The sequence below is a fragment of the Stegastes partitus genome, unplaced genomic scaffold, assembly GCF_000690725.1.
Source record: "Stegastes partitus isolate 25-593 unplaced genomic scaffold, Stegastes_partitus-1.0.2 Scaffold863, whole genome shotgun sequence".
Classification (NCBI taxonomy): Eukaryota; Metazoa; Chordata; class Actinopteri; family Pomacentridae; genus Stegastes; species Stegastes partitus.
In genome coordinates this window covers 185,047-197,925 of record NW_007578594.1, presented here as the reverse complement: position 1 = coordinate 197,925, position 12,879 = coordinate 185,047, and the positions used below count along the sequence as shown (strand labels likewise).

Sequence of the window (12,879 nt, the reverse complement as noted above, 5' to 3'; positions counted from 1 at the left end):
TCCAAGACAATTCCTCTGAACTCAATGTGGCATCTTGAAATGTTTTAAAAACTAAACTAAAACCAAAGAATTTCAGTTTACAGTGACAGAAACTCTTGTGTCTGTGTGATGTACCGGTGTGTCCTTTGAAGGTGGTGACCAGGCTGCAGCTGTCCTGCTCCAGCTTCAGGATGGTGACCTGACCTGACTGGTCGCCTACGAAGGCGTGTCTGGTCTCCACATCGAACCTGGATTGAGGTCAGGGTTAAAGAAGAAGAATCTGGCGATAGAAAACAACTGATGCATTCATTCAGACTCTTTAACTGTTCCTGAGCCAGCAAAATATCCAATACAACACCCAAGCTACATGTTTTACAGCTCAGGAAATTCCAGCGCGAAACAGATTGAACAGTGTGTAAACTATTAGATGTAAGGCTTGAGTGGAAGATGACTGCAGAGGCAGCAGAGGAGTAACTGTGTGTCAGTGGATGACTCTCAGCTGTTCCACCGGCTTCAGTCGGAGGCCTACTGACCTGGTTAAGTCACTGCTCATTACAGCACTGTCCACACAGTAACATAGGGAAAAATAAACGAGCGACAACATAATTATCTCATCCTTTTAAATCTTCCTTCTGAAATACCAATCCAATTATGGACACAATCAGAGTTTTCAATTGTCAGTCTCCTTCTGGAAACCTGATATTATGTGTTGTGTGTCATTACCGGTGAGCACAGATGAGCTGATTTGCAATAAAAGACTCTTAAAAATCTCGATTGTTGTTCCTCCTCCAAAATCTTGCTGCAAAGCAATCACATGCTTATCAAGTGTGAATTTTTGGAAAATGACTAACAACAATAATAATAATAATAATAATAATGATGATGGAAAACCCCTTTTAAAAGGTTTTACCAGAATAACATCACCAACAACAATCAACAAGAGCAGCAGGTTTATTGAATTACATCCTTTCTGTATTCAGGAGGGTGAGCTTTCAGTTTGAGAGCATTATTTCTTTATTTCAGGTTCAGATTTCGTAACACTTTCCCCTGAAAATCTTGCTCTCTCTCTCAAATAAGCCCCTGCTTGGGTGCAAATTTGCTCTGCCCCTGTTTAAAACTGTTTGCACTTAGATATACTACTGCTGTACAAATAGCCTGTGCTTCAGTTTCAGCCTGTCTCCTCACATTCGGACTGCTTCAGTGGGCTTGCAACACTTCTGCTCTCAGATTTGTACTGTTAAACAACCCTGTCAAAATTCTCCACCAATAAAATGCCGGGGATGGCCAAAGCAATCACCACTGCCTCTTTTGCGGGCTCCCATAACTTCTTACTATGTCCCTTATGGGCAGTTACAGTTACCTGGATTCATTTATTCAAATGGAAAGACCGTGCTCTTGATTAAAGAGAAGAAAGTAGGTCATTACAGGTTTAACTTCTCAGTAAATAATGAAATGTTTAAAGTGAAGCTGCCCCTCAGCTATCACAGATCAGAAACACAAAAGCTGATAAACCTGACAACAACATACGACTTCTCACATTTCTTCACTTCAGTTTTGACAGTAAATCTGTTTTCTATCTTGTGCCTTACATCACAGTCTGAACAGCATGAAATCACTTTTGTTTGACAACTCCTGGTCTGCTCTCGGTTGAACTCGGTCTACATTTTGTTTGTGTGAATTCTTAGTCATCCAGGTCATGGTGATCCTGTGCAACTACACTTCTCCTTCAAACAGAACCATTCAAGAGGCTACTTCAGTTTCAGAACTGAAAAAACATCTTGAACGTCCTCAAGCACCTAAAAGAGAAGTCAGTTACTTTCTACTGAAGCTCCTAGTACAGTCTAGTCTTGGTTAAAAAGTGATTTTAGACTCTGAGTACATACGTTATAGCTGCACATGAAGCACCAACTCTGTATTAATGCCTGTAGGTGTCCAAATACTTTTGTCCTCATGGTGTAAACTAACCCTCAGCTTTAACTTTATTTCCCAGGCTTAGAGCATTACTAAGGTACAGCACATCATTTGCACAAAAGTGGTTTCTGCAGTGGCTCAACGAAAAGGTCAGATCTTAAGCGCGTAATTCTGTTACTGTGTGCAAATAAAAACAACAAATGTTTTCTAAAGAAATATATTATGTTTAGAAATGCTGTGTTAACAAAAGTCTTTCCTCTGTTGAGCAGCACTTGGTAAATTATTTGTAAAAGAATTACACTTTCATAGGGAGGCTAACATTTTGTCCTCAAATGTATGATCGCTGGTTGAACAGCAGAAGTCAAACAAAAATCACAACAACAAAAAAAAAATGCTTTTGACACACTTTTCAGTTTACTCTCATTTGTAAACGACAGATATTACCAGTCCAGTGAGCACAGATGAGGTGACTTCCAAGTAAAAAGAAAAACCTAGATCAGTGCTTCCTCTCTCCTCTAAAATCTCACTGAAAAGCAATCAAATGTTTATCAACTGTTCATTTTAGGAAAAAGAGTAAAAAAAAAAGTCTTTTAACTTTTAACCAGAATAGCGTCATCAACAACATGCAACAAGAGCAGCAGGTTTATTGAATTATATTCCTTTCTTTATTCAAGAGGGTGAGCTTTCAGTTTGAGAACATTAATTCCCAATGTTACGTTCAGATTTTGTGATGCTCTGCCCTAAAAACCTTTCACTTTCAGTTTAGCTTCTAACATTCCCACATTATTGCCTTTTCACCTGCTAATCCCAGTGTGGCTGCTCACGTAACAGTCAGCGCAGAAAGAGCTCCTGCTATCCCATCTAAAGTCACTGAAGACAAAAACCAGAGTCTCTTCTCCCTCTGGTATTCCTACCATGCTAAGGCTAGCATGTGGAGGCTAACAGGACAGCAGCAGTCTGATGACCTCACAGCAGGCTCATTGGTATGGATCAGTGTCGCTGCTGAGCACTCACAGTCTTTCATCTGGCCATTACAGAAACCTACTCAGACCGTCTCCTTGACAACAGCATGACTGATGCCTATTGTTAGCTCTTCCCATTAGTACAAACTCACTGGAAGCTAATCTCGATTGCCCTGTCTTATGTTGCCACGGCCTTAAAATAGACTGTGTTGTCATAATAAAAGACAGGGATCGTTCAAAAGCACCAAAGATGGCTCGTCACTTCCCACTTGGTTACGTCCACTCCACTCCATTTAGCAAAGAGCTCTGCTGTCAAGTTCACCGAGCACATTCAAAGGGCCAAGTAGGCTGCAAGTTCAACACCACAGACGGAGCGGGAGGGAGGGAGGGGGAGCACTGAAGGATACTGTAGTCCAGAGACCCAGGCTGAGGTGCGGTACGTCCCCAGCTGCTGGCCGCTCTCTGAGCAGTGCCAGGTGAAGTTTTTGTCCTGGCTGGTGCTCAGCAGCCACTCCATCTCCAACACAAACAGCACCACGGTCACTCTGCCCTGGTGGGCTGCACATACACAAAACAGCACATCAGATCCATTTTCACAGTCACTTTAATCACAGTGCACAGGGTCTACTTAGAAATCCTGACCTTGATGGTGCAATCATTTTCAAAAGAGCTTATTAGCAATACATTTGAGAAATAAAATCGCACAAGTTTAACACCCTATTTTGGAAGCTGAAAGGCAGCGCCACCATTTATTCTAATGGTCAAGCACCACTGGCTTCTGTAAGGAAGTCCAATCAATACATGAAGAGGAAGTTGCTGCTTCACTCTACTGCAGAGATATTTTAAGGATATTACTGTTTAATAGGCGACACAGTCACACATGACACAGACACATGTGGCACATACCTTCACACACAATCACAGAAGAACATCTTAAAACTAGAAATATCTCTGCATTCATTTAAAAAGCAATCTTCCAAGGGTTGCTATGTGCACTCATATAATAAAAAAAACATGCAGCGTAGTTGAACCAGTAAAGATTATGTGTAGAGATCGATCAGTGGTGCTCTGGTCCACTTATTTCAGACTGAGTTATACTCAACAGAAAGAAATGAATTATGAATACAGCTGGAGAGCAAACACTCCTCAGGCTGCAGAGTTTTGGAAGCCTTAAGTACACAGAGCTGGGCAGATTTTATTAGCGATGAACTGTCCTGAAACAACCTAGGTAATAATGCATAGCATAATAATAAATACATACTCAGAGGATTTGCAGAAAAAGCGGTCAAAGCAAATGATGGAACAGGCCAGTTATTTTACAGATACATCTGATTTCACACATGAAGTAACAACACAGTGGTTGTCATTACTAGATGTCTTTGGGAGTTAAGTTTTATAACATAAAGCCCTTTTATGACTAACTACAAGGAAAATTGGAACATAAAAGATACAAGCAGTGGCAATTTCAGGTTTTGTGCTTATGTTTTTAATGGAGGCAAATCAGATTTCTATTATTAATACTATGTGCTGTTGTAATAGGTAACTTCAATCAGCATTTTTTTGCATTTTAAGGGAATAAATGCATCTTGTAAATTGTTTGTAGTCTCAATTTGTCAGCACCAACACTAGGAGTCACCAAAGTCAGACATTTTCACATCCCCCATACAGGAATTTAAAGACGTTACATACATACTTGCATTCAAGTCAATATCTGCCACGTTATTATCATTATTGTATTAAAAAAATGTCCCCCCCATGTGTAAAATGACCTAATGTTATCACCCGTTAACAATGCACAGAAAACTGAAATGTCTTGAACTTAATTTTTTATGCATCTTACTCATGTGTAAATGTAACTTTAGGCAAATCGAGCAGGTGGTAAAACCCAAAAACAAGACAGGCTTTGTCAAAGTCTGGATAAGAGTGATGTTTTTTCTTTAGGAGCAACATCTGTCAAACAACTGTGCAGTCATGCTTTCTGAACAAACATTTCCAAAGCAAAGCTTAATACCCTCAAAAGCTAATACACATAAACGTTTTCATATTGTTCTTTCATAAATCAGATACACCTGACAGCAGCCGGGCTCTTTCCAGGTCTTTTCCATGTTTTCGGCTTACTGAGGAGGTTCGTGTATATCTGCCTACTTTTTCAGGACTTCTTGGTTCAGAAATATGTGACATTAACTGACTCACACACATGAATTCACACTCTGTGTCTCACCCTGGTAGGTGCGTGCTGGAGTCATCTTATTGTAGTCTTCTGACAGGACGAACTCCTGAAAGACAGGAAGTGGAGATAAGTGTTCACGCTGATGGAGGTCACGGACTAAGGTCTGCAAGCAAATCTATAAATAGTGGAATAAACTATGTTGCTGCGTTTAAGTATCAGTTTGTACAAAGTAGTACTTGAACAGTTAAGTGTTTTAAATGGAACAAGGTCAAAGATGATTTGTTGAGATTCTTGCGTTGTCACTTTTACAGCTGCACTATTCAACAGAATTACGTTCATTAGCAGTACGTGGCATTTCATATGCTGTGTCTGAAAAAAGATCTGGCCTGTGAAAGATAAACACTACTTACAAAAAATGCAAATGCGTGTTTATAGGCAATAAATATCACCAGTTCCTGTTCTGACATTTCCTCTGAGGCCACCACCCTTAATAAAACACTTGTGGGAACTTTTAAGTTTTGAGTTTGTTCTGAGAAAAAAAATCTTACAAAATGTTCTCCTATGTTACTTTCTGACTTTGTATTGGGATGACTTGTTCCAAAACAAACGACTCTCACTGCGATTTTCTAAAACAACGAAACAAAAACTGGACAGTAAAATCCAGGGCTGCATAGTGGAACACACTGGCCTCAATGGTCTTGTGTAGGAGTTGTTTGTCATTACTTCATACAAACAAGACCACTCGTCCAAAGTCTCACTTGTAACCACTAGAGGCTGCAATGTTCACCACCACATTGGGGTTATTTTGTTTTCTAGAGCTTTGCGAGTAATGAAGATGGAAAGGAAAGGCCATTTCCTAGTAAATGAATCTATCTGACACTGTAACATTCAGATCTGAAAGAGGAACTACAGGAAAGTTTATGACGTGTTCAAAGTTAAAAGAATTCATCATTATCAGGGAAACATAATTATGCAGAACAGATTTGAAGAAGGGCTGTGGTTAGCACTGTTGCCTCGCAGCAAGAAGGTCGCCGGTTCACGTCCTGGTGAGGATACCCAGGATCTCTCTGTATAGAGTTTGCATGTTCTCCCCGTGCAGCGTGGGTTCTCTCCGGGTTCTCTGTTTCCTCCCACACAGTCCAAAAACATGCTGAGGTTAACTGTTGATTCTAAATTGTCCGTAGGTGTGAATGTGAGTGTGCTTGGTTGTCTGTCTCTAAGTGTAGCCCTGTGATAGACTGGTGACCTGTCCAGGGTGTAGGGATTAAGTGGTGTATAGATAATAGATGGATGGATGCAGATTTGAAGAAAAACTGTCAACTCCAAAATTGTTGAGAAATCTCAGATTCATTCTCTGCAGTAACTTTTTAGTACTTTGATAGTCTGTCACAGACCAAAGGCAAGTTTTGACCTGTTGTTCACATCAGCAGAAAGGTCACAGGGTCAACAAAGGGTTTAAGGGTTATCATCTGGGAGGCACAAATACTCAGAGTAAATTTCACAGCATCCTGGCACTGGATAAACAAACCGGGTTTCTGTGTTGGCAAGCAAAGAGCATCGTGGGAGTTTAGCTCATGAAGGGGCACAATAACAAAGTCTTCTATAACGTTTAATGACCTCCGACCAATGCATTTATGTTAACTCACAGCTTAGTATTCCAAATTTGGTTGATCATCCAGCATTTATTAAGAAGACTATTCAAACATATGACAGCTCTGCGACAGCAGATGTAAAAAAAAAAAAAAAAAAGTGCTGATACTGATCAGTTACATACATGTCAACATTGAAAAAGTTTGTAATTTGGTTTGATAACATTTTTACGAGGCTCCATAAAATAATCACTTCATTCCATTCCAGATGTCAAATTTGACATGTATTTCCTGTCAGCATACCAAGAAGAAATACAACCTACTGGGATGACATGCATACTTGAGATGATTACGACTACAGCAGCAAGAAAAGCTGAGCGAGGGCCCAGCTGAGGAAGGAAACAAAGGCCAGAGGGTCGCATTTGGAAGGGAAGCCAGTTGGTGGTTGGACTTACACAGATACTTCCAGTGTCCATCCCCACAGAAAGCCTCCTGGTCTCTGGGTTGAAGGACATACAGGAACATGACGCTGGAGACACAAAGACATACAAGAATGATAGTAAACACTCTGTCTCTACATGGGTGTTATTGTTATTTTAGGAAAACTTTCCACTCTAATTTGATGATCTTTTAACATCTAAAATTGTACTGTAATGTAAATTTCTTTGCAACTATGATTTCTGTTCCTCTGCATCACACCGTTGCATCCTCACACATGTCTTAAAGCAAATATAAAAGACGCTGTCAGTGAAGGTGCCAACAACAAACAATATATTATGGTGCCTAAGTCTTTATTCTTAACACTGGAGACATTAGCTTGACAATAAAGTTAACATCACTATCGCTTTCAATTGCATCTCACAGTTTTCCTCATTTTATTGAAGTTGAGTAGAGCTGAGCTTCATCTACTATCAAAGTGATGCAATTGAAAGCTAAAAAAAAAGGTTCTTTGACATTTTTCAGCAGCGGCACTCAAAAAATTCTAAATAGAAACTATAATGATAATGGTTAGGACCAACAGTAAAGTTCTGAGGCAGCAATATCTGGGAGAAAAAACAGATAATCATAGATCACATTCCTGCTTTTCAGACACTTAACATTCACCTTTTTTTTTTTTAGTAAGAAAGAATGAAAGCTCGGAGGATGGCTCAAAATTAGTTATTTAAGAAGTGAAGCCAAGATACACACTGAGCAAGAAAATACTCTTTAACAGTACTCTAATGGAAAATGACCTCACTTTTGGTGTTGATGCACTGCAATGTTCTTGTTACCAATCAGTCACCACACAAAAATCAGCCGATAATGTGCATCATGAACTTTCATTTAGCCCACATCACTTAATATGCATCTCCTGCCGGGCGCAATCTACACCTGGAACACTGTTAAATTATGTCCTCCAGCTATTAAAGTACCCTGCAGCTATGTACAGGAATCATTTTTCATTCATTTCAAATCACTTTCATTGTGTTTGAAACTTCCAAAAATAGCGTTGAATTAACATCCCTCTGAAACAGTCTCAATAACTCCTCAGCATTCAGAGCTCAGCAAGTATAGTTGAGAACACAAAGCAACAATTTTTCTCCTCAAGTCAGTGTTGATTTAAGTCTCTCAAGCAGAAGAAATGTTGTTTTGTTTGGCCTTTTATTTAATTTTTTTTCAGTATTTTCTTTTCTCCTCTGATTTATTTGAACAACACGTTATTAAAAAGCAAATGAACTACTGTCCTTTTTGTATTTTCTAAATGCCAGTAGCCTCAGGTCAAAAAAACAACACTGCTGTAGGAAAATAAAGCAGCAGTTTATTTATTAGAATTAGCAGATCACTCTGAATTTTACTGTTGCTCAAGAAACTACACATCACAAGGAATATCCTCTCTGTTCAAATCCACTTTGGGTGATTTCACAGAGAAAAAAATAACCATAAAATTGATTTATTGCAGATAATTTGGTCGGTTATATTGACCATTGAACTATTTTGAAAAAATACTGTGCTGTTGCAATTTCCTGAATGTGTTGGCTGGGGTTTTGAACACAAAAAAAACGTAGATCGGGGACCAAAGTCTCTGCCATTTGACCTTGTTTAAAAGTTTCCACAGAGCACAACAGACAAAAAAAGCAATACAAAGATATGTACATGTCTTGTATATATGAAAAAACTTGCAGTGAATTCAAATTAGATCAAAATGTAAGTATTCAATTTATTCTGTATGAGTTTTATCAGTCTTTCTGTCAAGAATGTAACTCACTTCTTTCTCTATGTGTAACTTAGAGAAGCGGTGAGTAAAGTGCAGTTTGGGGACACTGACACTTTCAGTATGAGTAAAGCCAAATCGTTAACAAATGCCGTCTGTGGTACTGCTATTGTCAGCGACACATCTTGCTGATCGTTGCATGGGATTTCCTTCAGTTGCACAACTGGAGGGAAACAAGGACAAACCACCACAAACGTGCAGCACTGAGGGAAGAGCAGAGTGACTGATCCTACAGGAGCTCTGAGTCGAGTATTTGGAACATGTAAACTCCACGCCTTCACGTCATTCTGAGTGTGATACACTATGTCCATCAAATTCAAATTTAAATTCAAAAAAACTTTATCTGTCCCTGTAGGGGCAATTGGGGGCCTGTTCCAAAAAGTCTGTGTTATGTGGATAATTGCTAACAACAGTTACATGCTCATAGAAATATATGATTTATCTGATGACACTGAACAGGCCATCCTATTCAAACATAAATATTATATTAGTATACAAAAAAAATTGCATTTGCACTAAACTTTGGCTCACTGAAATTTTACACAAAACTTCATTGTACTTTTGTAATCTTGCACTAAAGCGCTGGTCCACTCTGAACATCTTTTACACATATCTCTAGTTGCACATAGGAGTTTAACACTTATTTCCCTTCTCTAACCTGTTGCCCTTGTTTAAATGCATGTGTGTCTTATTCTGTATGAGCACTTTAAGAGCGAAGTCAGATTCCTTGTATGTGTTCACATTTTTGGCCAGTAAAGCCAATTCTGATTCCAATTTTGATTTACACATATGGAAAGACGCATAAACACTTACATGGCATTGTGTGGTAGACACTGGGCCAGTACTGGCCGCTGTCTCTCTTCAGCCATACCCGAATCGTCCTGTGGGGTGAAAGCAGCACATTTTAGGCCTCATTGCATGTGTGGGGGATCTTGATGTGTAATCTTCTCCACTCACTCTGAGATGTGAGTGATAAGCTGTACAACTCTGCAGGAAGTGACCTCCACTTTGCTAAATGTCACTGGAAATATATGAAGGCGCTCACACCACAGAACTTAACCAGGGTTTCGAAGATTAACCGGCTCTGAAATCATCTCTTTGTTGGTGTGAAAGAAGCACAGGAGGGTTTGAAGTTCAGAACCAGCTCCCATTGACAAGAGCCACATGACCCCAAGATGAGGCACAATGTCAAAACAGACACATACATACATTGATGAGCCAAAGCATTATAACCATGCCTGTCTAATATGCTGCTCCGCCTGAGACCTTGACAGCAGATCCTTTAAGTCCTGTAAGTTTCAAGTTGTACTCGCTTAAAATCAGACTTCCAGCACCACCCCTGCCAACATCCTCTTGTCAGTTTGAGGTTTGTTTCTTCTCAGCCCACTGTCAGTAGGCACCCTGCAAGCCTTGTCGTGCCAACCCAGTTATCTGACAATAACGATCTGGACGGAAAAACTCAGTTTTTCCCCTCCTGCCAATTCCTCTCATATTCAACACATTAACCACAAGAGCAGACTGTTCTTTAACGGCTTTTCCTGGCTCAGAATGGGCCTTCTGGGGTTACTGTAGAGGAATCATGACACTTCCATGTACAGTAAAAGTGCTGCGTCTATGTTACCTTTTTCGACAGAAATTTATGCATTTTCTGCTATAAAAAAAACAAAAACAATAACAAAACTGGTCAAAAAAATTAAGCTACTTTTATTTTTAATACTTAGCATTTCGATGTTGATTTTTCTGTGGTGCTGACTACAATTTCTTTGAGAGATGAGACAAAAAATTCCCCTATGCAGGAAATCCCTGTCATTTAGCAGCTAATACCGTACATCGCAGGCCCAGATTGTTATGAGATAATCAGTGTTAGTTGCTAATGTTTCGACCCGGCAATGTATTTCAGCAAAAACTTTTTCTTATGATGATGAGCAAGGCCAGCTGAGGTTCAAAAGATGACTGGCAGTCATCTCTATAATGTATTTTAAATTATGTTCCACATGCAAACAAATTCTAGTGTGATTAGTTTGACAGATATTGTGGTATGAGTCACTATTTTAGTTGGAATGGTCATTTTTGCATTTCTTTTTTCACCAAAGCAAGTCTAAAAATAATGATTCGATTTCTGTTGCAGTCTGAGCCAAACAAGCATTTTCCCTTGTGTCTCGGCAACAGAATTTATAGGCTGTGGCATCTCTGCAGTATCACAATGCTCCATTAATAATGGTATGTTGTCACACATTTTACCTTTATATTTGCAGCTCCTGTGATCTGGATACTGCTCTTGTCCATATTTCAATTTCAATAATATTTAGAATAATTGTTCAGTCTTAATGCACACTACAAAGTACGCTACTACTTCTGACAGAGTAAAATTCAATAGGCATAAAAGCCGTTTTTACTGCAGCTTCCAAAGCACAGCACAAGGTTCTTAAAATTCAGTGAAATCTCTTAAAAAAGGTTAATCTATACACTTTCTTCATGGGGTTATGGGCATGAAAAGTTCTGACAGCCCTGCTTTACAGCCTCCTTGTCCTAAGAGGATGTACTAATATCTGATTAGTTGTAGTAAATTTTATGAGTACATCCCTCACTCAAATTTCCCAGGAGACAACCACAGTCATAGGTACGATACACAAATCAACCACAACATTAAAACCACCTGTTTAGTATTGCGTGGATTCCCCTTGTGCCTCTGACCATGAACACTGGACTTATGTGGGTGTCTGGCACTGGGACTTTGGCTGCGTATCTTTTGGGCCCTGCAGGTTGTGAGGAGGAGCCTCTGTGGATCGGTGCATCCCATGGGTCAATACCTTGGGCTTATTTGTTGTGTTCTTTGACCTGTACCTGGGGAGCTTTGCGCTGTGGCAGTGTGCATTGTCCTGCTTGAGGGGGCTGCCATTAGAGGGGGTGTGCTTGGTTTGCAATGTGGGTGGTACATGTTAAAATAACATCCACATGAATACAGAATCCAGATTTTCCCAGGTAAACACTGCATTGCAATAAGACAATCAGTGGTCTCACTTCACCTGTGAGTGGCTTTTAATGTTGTGGCAGACAGGTGCATGTTTCTGCCTCAGGGCTATGGATCGTATTGCTTAGTTACATGACATAAATTATTAAATACTAGTACAACTATAAGCAATGGCATCAACAGCTAGGGTTATGTAGAGATTACAGAACATACAACCTTTGCACATACAGGTGCACCCTGAAGCACCTGCAATGGGCTGGAACACCCACACATGACCCCAGGCCAGTGAAACAGGGTACGGGGAGAAACTACAGCACTTTAAATACCTCCGTGCTGAGAGACTCTGTCCTCCAAGGCTACTCTTAGTGCTATAATATCTCTAACACACCCAAGCTGCACATGCCTTTATGAATGGGCTCTGTTTAGGTAGCTAAAGCTAGCTAACGTTAGCTTCTATTACAGGTGATTATAACTGGCTACATCTTTAAATTGCATTTTTATTGCCGTTAAATGACTTCGTCAGTGATAAAAATGAAACAGTATGGTTTACAGCTAGCGTATAACGGTGTGACTGTGTCAGCTGACACTTCAGTAAAGATGTGAGGGAACCTTCGGACTATTTATCCAGTCGAAGCTAAATCCATACAGTTAACGTAAATTAGCTTAATTTGTGTTGTAGCTCCGGAGCAGCTCGCGGCTTACCTGTCCTCAGACACGCTGATAACGCCGTCTTCTTTGGGAATGATCACCGCCGTGCTCACAACCTCCTGGAAAGCCTCGATTTTGCTCAGCAGACAAGGCTTTCGAGCCTGCGGCTGGGGCTGAATTTCGGCCGCCATGAGTCCGTGGTGCTCGAAGCTCCGTCTACGGTTCTGGCTCCGAGAAACATAACCCTCCGCGGTCCAACGGCTCAGCTCTGCGGCGGGCAGCTAGCTAGCTGTCAGGAGGCAGCACGGCGCTGTGTCGGCGGCCAGAGGTGCTGCCAGTCAGCTGACAACACACACAGTCACACGCAGCGACTCGCCTCAACAAAATAAAACTCCAGA

The 12,879-nt window shown here is 40.3% G+C and overlaps 2 protein-coding genes across 3 annotated transcripts in view; one reads left to right on the top strand and one right to left on the bottom strand.

Moving 5' to 3' along the window:
* The window catches only part of dhrs12 (dehydrogenase/reductase (SDR family) member 12), a 25,261-nt gene extending 22,999 nt beyond the window's left edge, over window positions 1–2,262 (top strand). Inside the window, exon 11 of the transcript XR_520632.1 lies at window positions 2,252–2,262. The gene's annotated coding sequence lies outside the window, so the exon portion shown is untranslated. The remainder of the gene's footprint in view (window positions 1–2,251) is intronic.
* Window positions 1–12,786, bottom strand: part of wdfy2 (WD repeat and FYVE domain containing 2) — a 25,758-nt gene extending 12,972 nt beyond the window's left edge. For both annotated transcript variants that reach the window (XM_008293179.1, XM_008293180.1), the window contains exons 1-6: window positions 12,536–12,786; window positions 9,676–9,743; window positions 7,067–7,140; window positions 5,074–5,128; window positions 3,260–3,410; window positions 115–227 (exon numbers count right to left, since the gene is read on the bottom strand). In XM_008293179.1, coding sequence (XP_008291401.1) covers window positions 115–227; window positions 3,260–3,410; window positions 5,074–5,128; window positions 7,067–7,140; window positions 9,676–9,743; window positions 12,536–12,672 — 598 coding nt within the window. In that variant the 5' untranslated portion in view covers window positions 12,673–12,786. The remainder of the gene's footprint in view (window positions 1–114; window positions 228–3,259; window positions 3,411–5,073; window positions 5,129–7,066; window positions 7,141–9,675; window positions 9,744–12,535) is intronic.
* Window positions 12,787–12,879: the final 93 nt, after the last annotated feature.